This window comes from Cyprinodon tularosa, unplaced genomic scaffold, assembly GCF_016077235.1.
Source record: "Cyprinodon tularosa strain WSP-4 unplaced genomic scaffold, ASM1607723v1 ctg878, whole genome shotgun sequence".
Classification (NCBI taxonomy): Eukaryota; Metazoa; Chordata; class Actinopteri; order Cyprinodontiformes; family Cyprinodontidae; genus Cyprinodon; species Cyprinodon tularosa.
The window spans coordinates 52,973-70,613 of record NW_024039649.1 but is presented as its reverse complement, the minus strand read 5'-3'; the positions used below and the strand labels follow the sequence as shown (position 1 = coordinate 70,613).

Here is a 17,641-nt window from a genome sequence, read left to right as displayed (position 1 = left end):
TCTGCAGTACTTGTTGGTTCAATTGCTATGGCTCTGCCCTTTCTGCTCTTTCTCGTAGCGCCTTTAGCTGACAGAGCGACCCATTTAGAGAAGCAATTATATAAAAATTGTAAAAAATTAAATATTTGCATTTCAGATTTAATTTTTTTTACCCCCGTCTGTTCTATCCGGAACTCCTCAAGTGGAAAACTTTCGTTTCACCTGGTTTAATTTTATAAAAATATCTTCTTTAAGGAACCTTTTGCTATCCGATTGTCAAATAATCATACAAATAATTGACAGATTAATGGATTTGCAAAAGAATCATTAGTTGCAGCCATAGTTGCAAGTAATTCAGATTCAGATTATTTGTTTTTCTAGTCAGAAAAATAAACCTATGATGAAAAACACAAAGTTTCCTTTGATTTTTAGTAGGGATGCACAATATAATGGGCCCCCTATCGGTATCGGCCTTAAATCTGAATATCGGACATCGGCCACCCCACCGATATTCTACCCGATATTTGATCAGCTTCTGAAAAAAAAAAAAAAAAAAAATACTACTTCTTCTTCTTCCTCTAAAAACTTATTTTTTACAGACTTAAAAACTTCTAAAGACGAGGGAAAAAATATTGATCCATTAAAATATCCCAATATCTTCATATGCTGATATACTGCCATTTAAAAACACCATATCAATCTCTTTTACTAATGAAATATTGCTATATGTCATCGTTATGCTACGAAATCCCCCGAAAATTCACGAAATGTTGCCATATTTTTATATGTTGATATATTGACGCGGCATCGATCTATTTTACTAACAAAATCTCACAAGAATTTGCAAAATATCAGGAGAGTTTGTAACAGAACGATAAAATTTCACGAGATTTTGAAAGTAAAATAGATCGATACCGCGTTTTTAAAAATCTATTTGATATCAGCATATGAAAATATATTTGAGTTTATTATTTTTCAAAGTGTCAGAAATGGATAACAAAGCTGCTATTTTCAATGACTACTTATTTTTGTCCAGCTTTAACATCGGTATCGATATCGGTTATCGGCTACATGAGTTTTAAAATATCGGCATATCGGATATCGGCCAAAATCCCAATATCATGCATCCCTAATTTTTAGAGACTTAAGTAATAATTCAAGTAGCTAAATCCTCTATAGAAATGGGAAAGAGATGGTGAATAACGTTCCTGGGAAATGAAGGAGAAATATCCACCAGATCAACCGGACCACATTTCAATTAATCTAAAATAATCTTAACTTTAAGGACTTCTGTCAATAATATTTCTTTTTTAAATGTTTTCTAAACATTCTATTAAAAAGTCCATTTTGCACCGTTTGAAATGAATTATTTTGCTTTGAACAGGATGCTCGTCCACCAGCAGTGTTTTCTTTACTATTGACCTTCTTCGATCAATAGAACTGGATTATTGGTTTCCATCTCAGTAGGAAAAAACAAAGATTATTAACAAATTAATTCTACTACACCATACAGCGGTGTGAAAAATGTTCGCTTTCATCCTGATTGCTTTCTGGGGCATTTTCTTTACAGTATATTACATTCTAATAAAACAATAAACATGTTTTTGGCCCCAGAAGATTGTCTGTCTGTTGGAGCCCTGCTGTACGCTGCCATCTGCTGGTAGGACTTATTCATGCATCCATCATCATTGCAACTTTAATAAACTACTCAACACCTCCAATCACATTAGATCTGACTTTTCCTCTTTTTTTATTCCTCAGCTGGGAAACAGCTGACGTGCCCGACTCCGTTACCTTTTCAGCATAATTCTCACTGTGTTGTTATAAGAATACAAAATGCTAAAGAAGTGGAGCAAAAATAAAGTGAAAACTGCAGAAACGTATCATAATAAACCTGTAAGGTGCCATAATTCATTCAGGGAGCTTCGTAAGCAGCTTTAAACTGGTGATGTCATCTAGTTCAGACTAAGGGAACAGCCAGGATGCAGGTTGATTAGGAGAGAAGTTAAACCTAAAAGCTGGTTTAGGGTTCTGGGCCAATAATTTCAGCATCATTGGAGGCCTTTTTAGATCACCCAGCAGCATCTTTATGGGATTCCAGTCAGGACTTTGACTAGGCTGTTCCAGGCTGTTTCTCCTTCAGCTATCAGAAGTGAACCTGCTGGTGCCTCGTGGATCATCGTCCTGTTTCAGACCTTCAGCAGGATTCATGGTTCCATTTGTCTTCCAGAAAAACAACCCTAGACCATCACACCACCACCACCAAGAGAGACCTTTTTTTCTGAGATGTGGAGCCGCGTTTCCTCCATGCGTGACGGGAGAAAGGCGTTTGTCTCGAGTGTTTTGGGACAAACAGAGACGTGAAGGTTTGGATCGTCTGTTAACAAAAAGCCTTTAATGAAAAACTGCACGTTTTTCCACCAATATTTGAATCAGTTCGCGTTGAAATACACTCGAGCGTGACAAACATGCCAAAAAAAAAAATGCATCAGGATGACAGGAAAGACGTTTTCCAGCAGTGATATTCGGGAAATGTTCCTGGTATCACGGAGGAAAACCGGACGTTAAAACGGCTCCAATCTACATCTGATGATCTGCTTCTGATTTATTGTTAGCAAAGATCTGAGCTTCACAGATTCATCAACACGGCTTATAAATCCAGAGATGGTTTTTCTGCAGCGATGACAAGGCACATCATTTCACCGGCCCACATCTTTAATCCAGCTAAGGGTCTTCCTCACATCTAAAACCCAAAACAAGGCCGCCATGAAGGACGGCAGACGCCATGGAGTATTGGCAGTCTTCTGCTGCGGCGGCGTATTTAAGCCACAGTGACGTTTTGTAGGATAAGTTTCACCTGTCGGCCTTTCTTCTGGCAGATAACATCACCATTTCCTCTGGGAACTAATCTAAAGTTTTACTGGGTTTATTTTTTTTGGGAGAATCCGAGTGAACATCGAGTTCAGGGTATCGGATTAGCTCTAAACAAGCGTTAAACATTAAACCCTCGTGGCCTTCTCAGTGGACCAACTTTCTGTCAGCACACAACAGGAGAAGAACTCAGCAATGAACTCTGGATCCATGAACGATGACGGACCGTTAGAATATGACGGCTGGCGCCGCTGAAAAAAAAGTTAAAAGGAAAATAAAGAGGCAAACAAAGAATCCAATCAGTCCAAGGCCGGCGGCGTGGAGTCAGGGCTGGGAGCTGCCCTGGCTGTCCAGGTCCGTTTCAGAGGAGCTGGTATCCGAGTCCGAGTTGTTGTCGTTGCGAGTGTCCTCCGCCAAGCTCTTTTCCCGTATTCGCCTGTGAGTGGCGCCGAGACGAACCAGCAGGCTCTGGTAATCGAAACAACCGCGCTTCTCCCCAAATGGGTCCTGGGAAAAACATAAACCAGTATAGAGCGTGACGCCGTGCTCAGCCTCAGGATTATGGAAGCAAATCGTTACCATATTTCAATGAAAAAGCATTTCCAGAAACAGTTTTTCATTTTAAGACTGTGGCTGCATTATTTGACTCATAAATGAAAATAGTAATCAATCATCCTGTTTTCATTTTCTTCATCAACACCGCTCATCCTTTTACTTAATTAAAATGGAAAAAGAAAGAAATTTGAGATTTATTTTTCAAAATGTACCCCAACAAATACAAACCAAAATTCAATTTGAAATGTAAGATGTTGGAATTTTTTTCATTTTCAAATTTTACATTTCAAATTTTAAAATGTGTTAGATTTCAGGTTAAAATGAATGCCAGAGAAGATCATGGCTGTACCAGTAACGGTTTGACTGTTTTAGGTAAAGAAGCCAAATTGAGCTCCTTTCAACGTGAAAACCCAATTATGGCCATAGTTCCTCAACTTGTGATTTGAAGCTTGGAACCAAAAATTTCAGATTGCCAGGAGAGATCATGGTTCTAACATTAAAGGTTTGTCTGTTTCAGGTAAAGAATTAGGTTCTGAACAGAACCAGAGATGAGGAGGTTCTGGTTCTGTATGGATACAGAGAGGAGGAAGTTCACGTTCTGAACTGACCCAGAGAACGAGAAGGTTCTGATTCTCAACGGACCCAGAGAGGAAGAAGTTCTGGCTCTGAACGGACCAAAGCATCTCCAGAAATGTTTTTCATTTTAAAGGAATAGTACACCCAAAACATGATTAGCCTTCATTTTCTACTCACCCCCATGCTGAACAACACTCGAGTACTTTTTTGATATCTCAAATGCATCTGGAGATCTGGGAGGCTTCTTGCTGTCTGCTGACATTCAAATAATGGAGGTCTATGGCGCCCGAGGCAGAAAGGTCCATAAAAGTCCACAAAAAACGTGTCAATATTCCTCCATACTGCTCGTCCAATGTATTCCAAGTGTCCTGAGTGGGTAGCATCCAGAATTTACTCAAAACCAAGTCATTTAGAATGTTTTTAGAGCATAAACAGTAGTGTATAGGATTTCCTGAAAGCGAGTTCACGAGTCTACGGAAACCGCGGCAGACCAAACCAGACGAAAGTGCGCATTCAGCGTCTGCTCTGCCGATAATGCAAGCGTAGAAGAAGAAATGTGCTGTTTACCTGTGCAAAGAAAGAAACAACGAAAGAAAAATGTCTGAGGACTTCAGTGTTGAGGAAGAGCATGAGTTCTTTGCCGAGCTGAATGCGCACTTTCATCTGGTTTGGTCTGCCGCGGTTTCCGTAGACTCGTGAACGCGCTTTTATGAAATCCTATACAATACTGTTTATGCTCTAAAAACATTCTAAATGACTTCGTTTCGAGTAAATTCTGGACGCTACCCACTCAGGACACTTGGAATACATTGGACGAGCAGTATGGAAGAATATTGACACGTTTTTTGTGGACTTTTATGGACCTTTCTGCCTCGGGCGCCATAGACCTCCATTATTTGAATGTCAGCAGACAGCAAGAAGCCTCCCAGATCTCCAGATGCATTTGAGATATCAAAAAAGTACTCCAGAGTGTTGTTCAGCATGGGGGTGAGTAGAAAATGAAGGCTAATCATGTTTTGGGTGTACTATTCCTTTAAGACTGTGGCTGCATTATTTGTCTCATAAATACAATTAGTAATCAACCATCCTATTTGCATTTTCATTTTCTTCTTTAACACTGCTCATCCTTTTACTTAATTAAAATGAAAAAGAAAAAGACATTTGAGATATTTTTCAAAATGTACCCCAGCAAATACAAACCAAAATTCACTCTGAAATGACCAAAACAGTGGCAGAGCTACGGAGGGAAGCCCTGCTGCTTTAGAGCAAGTGCTTTTGTTCATTGTAGTCGTTCAGTATATCCCGATAATCAGACCCAGCAATTCAACCAGTGTCCCAGCAGCACGCTTACAATGTAATGCAATGCAGACGTGCACAGCGCCCCCTACCGAACAAGATGGCTAGCCCGGTCAGCAAGGACCTGAGGAAGAGCGGCTGCTGACGTCACTCTGCTGCCCCCGCCACTCAGAATGCTTTTTCGTTTTCGAGTTATGGACAGAACTTTGCTGGCAGACCATGAAAACGACAAAGCAATGTCCGCTGTGTTTTCTCTTTGATTATGGCATAAAATGAGCAACCTTAAAGAAGAAAATTTAAATAGGATGATTGATTACCAATTTCATTTATGAGTCAAAAAATGCAGCCACATTCTTAATTTTACATTTCAAATTGAATTTTGGTATGAATTTGCTGAGGTTCTTTTTGAAACATAAATTTCAAATTTCTTTTCATGTTAATTAAGTAAAAGGATGAGTGTTGAAGAAGAAATGAAAATGCAAATAGGGTGATTGATTACTAATTTTATTTATGAATCAAGTAATGCAGCCACATTCTTTAAAAATTCTTTTGAAATATGGTAACGATTTGCTTCCATACAGGATGGCGTCACCAAAAAAATCAATCAAGCAGAAAATGATTCAGCATCTCATGTCGGTATTGTCTGTTTTTCCGGTTCTTTCTTTCCGGTGACTTATGGTCTACATGAGTTGGAGCATCAAGAATCCACTGGAACCCTTCAGTTCTCTCAGAATATTTCAGATACCAACGAAGAACAATCTACATGAGACAATTGCCGTTTCTCAGTTCACTAGAACACGAGTACGGACTCGGACAGCTTCGAGGTTAGCGCTCAGAGAGCTCAGAGTATTAAGTTAAACGTTCTATTTTCTGTTGCTGTTTAACAAAGTACGTTTTTAGATCATTTGATGTGAGAACATTATATTTTACTGATTTAGTGCCTGGGTACAGCAGCCAGGGCTAACGTTAGCCCGCCCGCAGCGGCCAGGGCTAAAGTTAGCCCTGGCTGCTGCAGCCCTCTGTTAGCACAGCCGTGTGTGAAGTACCACGGGTTTGTTTTGGTTTATTTGTTGTTGTTGTTTTTTTCGCTTTATTTTCTAAAATGTTAATTTGATTTGTGTTTATCCGACTGTGTTAATTAACTAACCCCACTAAATGAAAAAGTAATAATTTATTATTATCTAGGAGGTGAAATGCAGCTCCAGACTAGCTTTGAATGTGGTGATGTCATCAGTACGCTTCTGTTCCAATTGACCCAGATTTCTTCTGCGTTCTCCCGTTCTCCTGAGCCTACACTTTCCTGTGTTCTTCTCAAGAACATACTTGGTGAGGACACAAGTCCGTACTTGTGTTCTTGTGAATTGAGAAAAGACCACAGCTCTGTGCACCAGCATTTGAACGTTTAGCTAAAGACACAAGCAACAGGCCAAGAGAAATGGTTCTAACAGGATTAACACTTACACGTCTGGATAGAAAAAAAAAAAAATCCCTTCAATCTAGATCTGCCAGACTTGATCATACCTTTATTCACTGGTTAGTTCATTTCATTAGGGATCCGTTTTATCTGATAACATCCATTAAATAAACGACATGGAACCAAATTTGAACGCCCCATCGTTCCCGGTCTGCCTGAGTGGAACTGATGTGCAGTGGACGATGCTGGGGACAGAAACGCTGGTTGCACAGTTTTTTCCTCCAGCTCTGACACTCAGCCTAACGCTGCGTTCACATTCAGTTCAGTAACAGAATTAATCTGATCCAGCTTAAGTTCCTGTAGCAGCAGACACTGGATGTGTTTTAATGATGATAATAAAGCTCCCTGTTAAAGTTTAAAAGGCGTGAACACATCGGCTGCGTCCGCCTTTTTAATCTCGATCCGATTTATTTAATGTCCCACTGACAGCATATAGAGGCTCCGACTAGGCAGGGCGAGCAGATCAGAGCTCCATTATTTCACTTCTGTCTCTTTGTTAAACAAAAATTAAAAAAATTCCAGAACAGATAGAGAATGTTCATATATTAAAATCACAATGAGATCTACGTCTAAAGAAAAGAAAAAACAGCAATAAACGTCACGGGATGGTTTCTATGCTGCCTGATGCAGAGAGGTGATTCTGAGGCTCCTGTCACACCTAGAACATTTAGAACATCGTGTGCTGGACGTACAAAAATCAGGCTAGTTAGTTTGGGCACAGTTTGCTTGAGTTAAATGTTCTCTTTTTGGTTGGCCTCTTTTATGATTTGAACCCATGTTTTTTTGTAAGCTTCTTTTTTTGGGTTAAAAATAAAAAACCCTATTTTTGAATCAATTCTTGTGACTCTTTATGCTTTTCATCTCGGCCCCTCACAGTGACGCAGGAAGCTGGAAGTGGATCAGCGTTTAAACGACGCTTTGACCGCAGTAACATCAATGAGGATTTCTAATAAAAAGGATTCTAATCCCACCGTCCTTTGACATTTTTCCATCTTCTGAAACCTGTTGAATGATCGTTGTTCTAAATCTAGATCAGCCCACTTTATAAGCCTGAATAACCATGAGCCTGTATTTTATTGTCAATTTCAGTCAAAAATGATTTTAAAAACTGGATTCACCTGCATGTTCTGACCCTGCAGATGCAGCCGCTCTTTGCAGACGCCCTCATAGAAGTCGTAGTACTCCAGGAAGGACTTCTCCATCACGCTACTAAACCCCGCAAACAGCAAACATGACGATACATTCATCAGTCAGTCAGAAACAGAACACAGTAAACGCAGCATCCAAGTCTGGAAAGACTAACTGCTCCTGCTGTGTGTGTGTTTGCTGACCTCAGAGCCTCAGGACAGGGAACTTTCCCCTCCAGCATGTCGCATACAGCCACCCTCATGGTTTCATGGCGGATGCACTCGTTGTAATTCTTACTGTCCCCTGGGTGGCGCTCCTGTAGAGACCAAGGAAAGGAATAAGCTGAAGCTGACAGGAAGGGCTAACGTTAGCCGGTCTGCATCAACTGTTTTTCCTTTCTGAATTTCCAGTGTTTCCATGTCAGAGCAAGCTGATGATTTAGTTCCAGACTGATCAACCTGTAGTTTGATCAGTGAATAATGGAAGAGCCGTTTATATGGAGTCAGAAAGGGGTCAAAATGGTTGTAAACTTCTAAACCTTAGTTGAAACTGAAAAAATAGAAGTTCATATTTAATGTGAGATTTTTACCTTGTAAGGTGAGAAACTAAAAAAGCAAACAAAATAAAAATAATTTAATCTAAATTCAGTTTAGTATTTTATTTAAACCTTTTCCTTTTTATTTATTTTCTTTATTGCAGTTTTTAATTTTATATTTTCAGATTCAAAACCATTTCTTCTTTTTTTAGTTTCAAATAACTTTTTCAGTTTCAGGAGTTTTTCTTTTTATACAAATCAGTTTTTTTTAACCTTCAGATTTTGACCCCAATCTGATGGAAGTGGGAGGGGAAACATGATTGACAGCAGCACTGGAGACTTAAGTCATCAGACAACTTTTACCTTTGTTTTGTATAAACATAGTGTATACAAAACAAAATTTAATTTCCTTGCAGCTTTCAGATAGTAAACGAGCAGCAGCTTAGCAGTAAAATGAACATTTCTATTTCCTAAAGTGCAGCAGTGATCAAATGTCCCTTTCTATGCATCTGTGTACTTTGGGAACTCCAGCTACTTGCTCAACTAGTTGGAGTTCCCACAGTCCATGAATGCAACATGTAATAGGGGGTTTTCAGGGGACGTCACGCTCACCTGACTACTCAGCGCATCCGCCATATTGGGTGGCAGCCTTAGGCAGTATTGACAGTGAAAAATGGTGAAATCGTGTGTAATTGTTGGTTGCACGGCCCGTGGAGGTGGATATCAACGCTCTTTCTATCGCATACCAGCCGTAATCGTGAATAAATGTGAAAAAAACAAAACAGCTATCTGAACAACGCCGTCACCTATGGCTGACACGGATATCCAGGTCCGATTTGGACGGTGTTAAGCTGGAATACGCCAGAGTCTGCAGTGCTCACTTTGTCACAGGTAATTAACTGTCAAGCATTTAAAACATGTAAGAATATATTAATAATAGGGCTTGGGCGTCATGACGTATTACTTTCCGTGGCTGCAATGTGGACCGTCTCCGCCGCCGCTACTCAGACTACTGCCTATTAGGGGTGGAACGATTCACAAAATCCACGGCTCGGTTCGATTCACGGTTTCTGGTCACGGTTTTCGGTTCGATTCGATACATGTTGATTGTTACACCGAAATTCCATAAAAAATTATGAAATCAATGAAAAAATCCCACCAAAAATAATGGATTGTAATTATTTTAAATGATCCGCGGAAACCCTGGATCATTTCCGTATGTTTTGCTGCTTTGAATTTAATCATCTGGCACATGCTCTCTAACCTGACAACAGCCAGATGCATGTCTCGCTCATGTCTCGCTCCGCCACATGCATCTGGCTGTTGTCAGGTTACATGCTCTCTACCATCTCCAAGGGACTCAGAGCGGAGCGGATGAAGCCACAGCGGGGGCTGTAGGCTTTGCTTTGAGCAGCCGGTCTGGAGCGCAGCGGGGCGGAGCGGGGGTTGCTGACGGAGTATGAGGGATTTAGGGGTTAGCATGACATGTTGCTGTTAGCATAAACAAAACGTGTTGCACAATGCTTGCACACTTTTGCACTTTTATCCACAGCTTTCTTTCCTCCGTCATCGTAGGTCACTCTAAATGCAAAGCGGTCCCATACAGCAGACCTATAAAGTGCTGCTGGCGCGTCTTCCAACTCCAGTTCTTTCCCACTCGCCATACCCACACAATTCTCCAAAACAACTGATTTTTTTCCCTGCTACACCCGGCTACGCTGCTTCGCTTCTTCTTCTTCTTGTTTACTACTGGCGGTTGGCTTTGGTCGCAGTACCGCCACCTTCTGTTCTGGAGTGTAACCGCTTCCTCTATGAGAAAAAGGAGCAGCGCATGAACCGAACGAAACACACGCGAACCGAACCGAGACAGTCGAACCGAACGATTCTGACGGTTTTCATAAATCGTCCCATCCCTACTGCCTATGACTACCGCGTACTGGACTCCCTCTCTCAGCCGTGTTTTAATTTGATTAATTTCACCTTAACTTGATTTCAACCAGCGGGAAAAGGCTCAAATATGTGAGAAACCCGGAGGGTTTAGGGAGGTTTGGCAGTTAACGTTACTAACCAAAATCTGAAGGTTAAAAAAAACTGATTTGTATAAAAAGGAAAAAATCCTGAAACTGAAAAAGTTATTTGAAACTAAAAAAAAGGAAAGAAATGGTTTTGAATCTGAAAATATAAAATCAAAAACTGCAATAAAGAAAATAAATAAAAAAGGAAAGGTGTAATTAAAATACTAAACTGAATTTAGATTAAATTATTATTATTTTATGTTTGCTTTTTTAGTTTCTCACCTTACAAGGTAAAAATCTCACATTAAATATCAACTTCTATTTTTTCAGTTTCAACAAAGGTTTAGAATTTTACAGACATTTTGAAAATCTGAAGGTGAAAAAAAATCATTTAAAAGTGTTTAAAAAAAAACTTAAACTGAAAAAGTAAAGGAAACTGAAAGAAAGGGATTTGAATCTGAAAATATAAAATCTAAAACTGTGATAAAGAAAAGAAAAAAAAAGTTTAATTAAAATACTAAACTGAATTATGAAGAATATAGATACAATTCTAATTATTTCATGTTTGCTTTATTAGTTTCTCACATTACAAGCTAAAAATATGACATTCAATATCAACTTGTAATGTTTCAGTTTCAACTAAGATTTATAAGCTTGCAAAAATGTTGACCCCTTTTTGACTCCATACATGTATTCCCTGCAGGAAGTTCTGTGTATGTATGATTACTACAAATCATACGTAACTTTTTTACTTATTTAGTAATGTTGAATATTAGAAACGCTTTGGTCCAAATAATCCCACATTGCCTTTTTGTTCTGATAGATAAAAACAATATTGAATCAGGATGTCCCTAGAAAGGTTAATGGTTTCCTAAAGAGATGAAACAAACCTAACAGCAGAAACAGGGTGTACAGTGGTAGAAGCAGAAACAGAAGAGTTTCCATTGGTTTTACAGCCGCCCAGTATGAACAGCATTACCTGCTCGAAGCCGGGCTCGTTGTGATACGGGTTCTCCGTCATCAGGGACTGAATGGATATGAGGACAGAGGATATGCTCTGTGCTGGACTCCAAGCTGGTCCGGTCCATGTACTACAATAAAAAACATTTCACCAACAATTCCTTCACTTTCACAAATACTTTCCTTATATATTAATTAAACACAATGAACAAAACAATGACTACAGCTCCTAGTTTGTGGTGGTAGGAGTGAGACTGAAGTTTAGCAGAGAATGTTCATTATGCCAGAATGTAGACTTTTTTTTTTATTCTTTTAAATCAGTTTGGTTTTAAAGAAAACGTCCGCTCATATTCAGAATTCAAACTTCTGAAAGTACTTTAAATATGAAATTATTAAATACTGTGTTTTTAATCCGGGTTTATACAGGAATGAGGAACTCTAATTTATTCTAATTTAATTGTGACTGCAGCAATGTCCCGAATTCCTTGTTTTCAAGCCACTTTTGTTGAAATTTTCCCATTCTCTAGCTTTTTCTCCGCAACATACGGCTTTACGATCAACCGGAAGCAGTTACGCGCAAATATATAACAACATAATATATCTGACGAAATTGTTTTCACAAACGTATTTCTTTTCCTTAAATGAAGTATTTTAAATGGCACGATAATCATATTTAATGAATTTTAATGCAAATTAAGGCCTTAATTCAAAAATAAAAATTTAATCCTTTTTAATGTCCTGCAGAAACCCTGTTAATTCAGAGTAATTTTCATGTGAATGTGCTTTACTGGAGGCATCCATGTTTGTCAAAGAACACTACTGCCACCTACTGGTTAGGGACGTCACGGTGCGGTATCGGCTGTTGATCAAGTCCCAGTGCTGTATCTGGTGTTTGTCACAACGCGCTATTATCCAAGTCATCTTGAAAACATTCTTCTTCCAAATGTTGGCTACATATTACGGGTTTTTTCTCTGGCCAGAAGTTCGATGGCAAATCCTCCCTCTTCAAGTTGGCGATCCAACGACCAACCCGTCTGTGGAGGATCAGGAATCAGAAAGGTGGAATAACTCTTTTATTCACTTTTACCCGATGTATTCCAGCATCCAGCTGCCATGCACGTGGGCATTGTCAGTTTCACTATAGCTCTGGTGAATTTCAATGGTGAAGTCCTCTGGAAATCTTCAATAATTGTTGTTGATTGCAGATGTGTCTAGTAGTTCCCATTGATTTAGCTTGTAAAGCGGGGAGAATGGCGCTAGGCTTACCGCACCGTGACGTCACTGCTGGAAGATGGCAGGAGGGAGGGGCTACTATATTTGGGCAAAAATGGCCGCTCCGAGACTTAAATTTTTTTTACTGATGAACACTAAATTCATAAAATCACCACGAACGTATTAGTTTTAGGTATAAATAATGATCCATTGATTATTCCTGCTGACCAGACTTTTCCTTTAAATATAGAATAAACAGTGAAATAAGTCCTGAATCTTAAACACCAGACCAACAGAAATCCAGGCTCACCCCAGGATGCTGAGGCACACCTTGCCGTTGCGGTAGAAGTTGGGGTTAAAGCGGACCGTGTTCTGTCCGGTTGTGATTAGCTTTACTCGTGGCGGATGGATGGGGTAGTCTGGGGGGCAGCGGAACAGGAAGAGGAAGAAGCCGCCCTCATAGGGCGTGTCGAACGGTCCTGTGATCAGAGCATGGATCTAAAACATGGGAGAGATTTTTTATCAGAAAAAGGATAAATGTACTTATCCATCCGTCATGTGTTCGAATATTCTGAATATCCTGAGAACAGTTTTTCTTAGACCCTTTCAGAGGAGATCTATGTAGACCACATAGATCTGCACTTAGAGAGTATGTTTATGAACCTTTTTCTGATTAAAATGCCTGAGAAATAAAGATTAGTGCTTCTATGAACACCAGCCTTTCTGCTTCCAGGCTTCAGCAGATGTGAATCAGATCCTGACTGGCTTCTGTTTTTACCTTGGTCATATCCTGAGGATCTGGAACAACAAACATCCCAGGGGGGGGTTCCTTGTATATTGACATTATGTCCCTGCAACAAAAGGGCACAAGAGAAAAATTAGACATTTGAAACTGGGCAGGACATCCGGTTGTAGCAGTACTTTGTAAGTTCTATAAATCAGAACTTTATGGTAACATGAAGCCAAGCCAAAGGCTTTAGACTCCGGTAGTAAACAGGTAATAAAATGTCACCGCCTCATGGTTTGGATTCAGAGCAAACATACCTCATAATGATTCTACACAGCGGTTTACTTGTGCTGCTATAGGCTTAGACTGCTGGAGGACATAGGGACCCCTTTTTCATCATTCTGATTCATTCTATCTCTATTCTCCCACTCTGCAGAATCTGTTAGTTCAATCTCTAACATTCTGCTCTCTCTGCTTTTTCTCATAGTAGCTTCATCTGGTCTGTTCCTGTTTGGCTGTGACTCCATCCTGGAGAGAAATATCAGCTGTGCTGCTGCCATCAACACCTTTGTTTCTAGATGTTGGAGCTTGGCCTGTTTTCCAGTGTAGTCCTGTTTCTCTGACTGTGACTAACTGGATGTGCTCTCTTCATCCTCTGACATGGGAGCTGACTCGGAGCTCGTCTGCCTGGCTGTGTGTTTCCTGGACGGGGCCGCCTGTGGAGCTGGTTGACAGTTAAAAATAAACAACTTTGTGATCCCTGGCAATGTTGGCCCCCACTTTGAGAACCCTAAGGAGTGCCTTCTAGGAGCACATGGTGCCAGGGGATCTGGACAGGGAGGGATTAACCATTAGGCAATACTAGGCAGTTGCTTAGGGCCCCAAGTTCCTGGGGGCCCCATAAAACTCTGTTTCCATGTATGGTTAATACAGCTATTCCTGATTTGTGCACATTAATTATGTTTTGATAAAAATCCTTTTGCTAAAATGCCATCAGAACGCTGATAATATTAAGTGTGTCTCAGCCCCCCCCTTCAGTGTCCACCATATTGGATCAGTCCATTTGCTGCACATGTTCAGAAAGGTCCAAACAGACAGCAGCAAACCATTTGAAAACAAACCATGCAAAGAGCAGTGTTGCCAACTTAGCGCTTTAGTCGCTATATTTAGCCACTTTTCAGACCCCTCTAGCACTTTGATTTCTAAAAAGCTCCTAGCGCCAAATCTAGAGACTTTTTTCTGCTACTGGAGACTTTGGAGACAACATCTAAAAGCAGCGAACTCTGCTCTCCAGAGCAAGTAGATTGGTTACTAGGGATGCAACAATCTGATATCTTTATCGGTCCAGATATAAGGGAAAAAAATAGATTGGTATCTGTGACAATTGACTCGATATAGGGGCCGATCTATTCATTTTAACTCTATGCTATGCTCTGCCGTCATGCGGAAGCACAACAACACAACACGGCCATATTGTTTATGATAAAGGGAGCGAAACGATCTGCGGTCTGGAGGTTTTTCTCGCTCTCTCATCCTACTAGCCCAATGGCTACGTGCAATATTGGTGGGAGAAATGTCCCGAGGGGCGGTGTTAAATCTTCAAACTATAACACCACCATCTTATTGAAACACCTCCAGAAGTTTCATAACAAGGAACGTGCTGAGATTATCTGACTCGGCAAACAAAAAGGAAGCAGCAGGAAGCAGCTAATTTCTTTGGAAAGAAGTGATATTTTTCCATCTAACAGTATAGAGGCCGAAAAAATCAGAGAGATGATACTTGATAATGATACTTTTTTTTAAAAATGTTGATCAAGTCAGAGAACTTTTGGTTTAAGATTTTGTGCACAGTTGTTAAATTAGTCATAACTTTTATATTTGGGTTGTTTCCTATTTTTTTTTTTAAGAAAAGGGAAGTCAAATCATATTCACATAAGAATGATCCCAGTTTTTTTTTCCCACAGAATAAAACAATTTTTTAGGTAATAAGTGCTGTTTTTGGTATCGGATCGGTATCGGCCGACATTAAACTTCAAATATCGTTATCGTATCGGAGGTGAAAAAAGTGGATCGGTGCATCCCTATTGGTAACCCCGCCTCCTGCTCTCCTGTATCTTGTCTGCTGTCATGATTCATGCAGCTATTATTTCATCCAAATGAAAAATGGAGAACAGATAAGCAGATCATGGCTTGTCTACAGTGAAAAGAAGGACTGGGTTATTTACTTTGGACTTTTTGGAAACACAGGAAGGAGCAATCAGCTAAGTGAGCTTAGTGCTTGGAAAAAATCTTTCATTCCTTTAGAGACAGCATGAAAAGTCAGCTGAGTACAAAACATAGAGAGGAAAACAAGAAGAAAAGGGACAAGAAGAGAGGGACACAACCTAGAACAGATAATGGATGTCTATTCTATCAACATTTCTCTATCTCTAGAATGGGGCTGTTTTATGTGTTGTCTTCTCAATTCAGAGGGCCCCCTGCCTGTCTTTGCCTAGGGCCCCACATTTCCTAAATCCAGCCCTACAGGCCAAACACCCAGGAATATTTTATGACAATTATTAAAAAAATATATGTACAGCAATCTACAATTCCTGAAACAAAACCTAAAGTAAAACTAATTTTCTTCCATAATGATTTATTTCATGATCACCTCACCTTTAAGTCTGTGTAATCTGTGTAATTAAACAATATGAAAATAATAAATCTATTTCATGCATCTGATATAGTCTGTATGTGTCCCTGGCTTTTCTTCTATTGGTAGATCTGGTTAATTCCCACAGAAACACTCAGTAACTAGGCCTTTATAGCTATTAGGACCCAGATAAGCTATAATAAACCAATAAAGGTTAGGTTTTATTCCTCCCTTTTTAACCGACTTGATTTCTCTGTTTACTGAGAGAGCAGATTAAGTTTTACTTTCAGTTTTTGCAGGTTCGCAGCAGGAAGTCACTTTAACCAAACGTTTAAGATTTATTTAATTGAACTTCCTAAAACGTGATGTCAATTAAAAGGCAAGAAAGGGAGACCAAAGGTTTTAAAGACACTGTTGAACCTTGTGTGGATCGTTTCCATTTCAGTGAATCCTCTAATCTTGGTTGACTCACCTCTTGATCCTCAGGATGCATGTCTGGGATGCCTTCTCATTGTCCCAGTCTGCGCTCAGAGTTGGGTCCCAGGAAGTGGCGTGGATCTGGGACAGGAGCCCCCCTCCTGCCAGCCCCGCCACCCCTTGGCCGACACCGGGCAGGGGGGAGGACGTGTGAACGATGGGGGACACGGCCAGGACTGGTGGCGAAGGGCCGGAGCTGAATGCGTTCCCAAAGCCCATGGCTGAAGAGGCAACTGCGGAGATCGGGGACACCACAGCGGCCAGGCCACCGGGCGCGGCTGGGGTTGTAGCGGGAGAGGGGGAGGCCGAGTTGGGGCTAGGGTGAGCTCCGCTAGCGGCAGGGTATCCCCCTGGCAAAGCCGGCAGCGGAAAAGCTCCGCCACCCTGTCCGGGAACGCCTAAACTGTGGCCACCGCCGCTGTACTCCTCTTCAAAGCTGTCCGCCATAGCTGACGAGCTAGCAGGCTAGAAGAAACGAGATGCAGAAGAACCTGTAGAGGAACCTGGGAGCCTCATTGACTTCAGCTGAGAAGTTTCCTCCACCTTTCAGGTTTCCAGCTCAGTCAGAGGAAGAGGAGGCAGCTTGAGGCCAGACCAACAGAGAGAAAAGCAATTCTTCCCAAAACATGGTGCTAGCTGTTAGCTTAAATATACACTCAACTGTTGACGTTTTCCTCTGAATTCAAAATGGTCACCTCACAGCGGAGGCTGTTGTTCGGGTAGATTTGATGAAAATATTGAAAATAATATCGGTAAAACCCGCTTTAAAATGACCGCATCACCAGCATTAAGTAAGCTTGTCGCAACTTCAGGAAGATCCCTCCATCAGGTCGAACGGAAGTGAGAAAATGTGACGCATCCGGTGAAGTTTTTCAAAGTAAAACTGTTTTTCGGTAGCAGTGGCAGCATCGGTACAATAATTCATGCGACCAGGAAAACTGACTGAATCATAAAATAGACATAATGGCTGCGTCTCAATTCTTGTTTTTTTTTTTTCTTTATTTATTTTTATTACAAAACTTAGAAAGTTACAGTTCACGTTTGCATGAAGGGAAAACAAAGACAAAGAAAATAAAGTAAAACACATAAAAGACAATTTTCAACATCAAAAATTAAAGAACATAGCCAGAGTGACAAAAAATAAGTATCAGTAACATTAATTATAAAATTAGAGTAGATAAATGTTGTAAACATTGTGATGCTG

At 40.3% G+C, this 17,641-nt stretch overlaps 1 protein-coding gene across 1 annotated transcript; it reads right to left on the bottom strand.

Annotated features, from left to right (window-relative positions):
* Nucleotides 1-2,261: 2,261 nt before the first annotated feature.
* On the bottom strand, nucleotides 2,262-17,286 carry ube2z (ubiquitin-conjugating enzyme E2Z). The gene is made up of 7 exons (XM_038273572.1): nucleotides 16,433-17,286; nucleotides 13,380-13,452; nucleotides 12,912-13,099; nucleotides 11,409-11,520; nucleotides 8,083-8,195; nucleotides 7,870-7,960; nucleotides 2,262-3,357 (listed from the first exon to the last, which is right to left on the bottom strand). The coding sequence occupies exons 1-7, from the start codon at nucleotides 16,882-16,884 to the stop codon at nucleotides 3,175-3,177; spliced, it is 1,212 nt and encodes a 403-aa protein (XP_038129500.1). The 5' UTR covers nucleotides 16,885-17,286; the 3' UTR covers nucleotides 2,262-3,174.
* Between the last annotated feature and the right edge of the window lie 355 nt (nucleotides 17,287-17,641).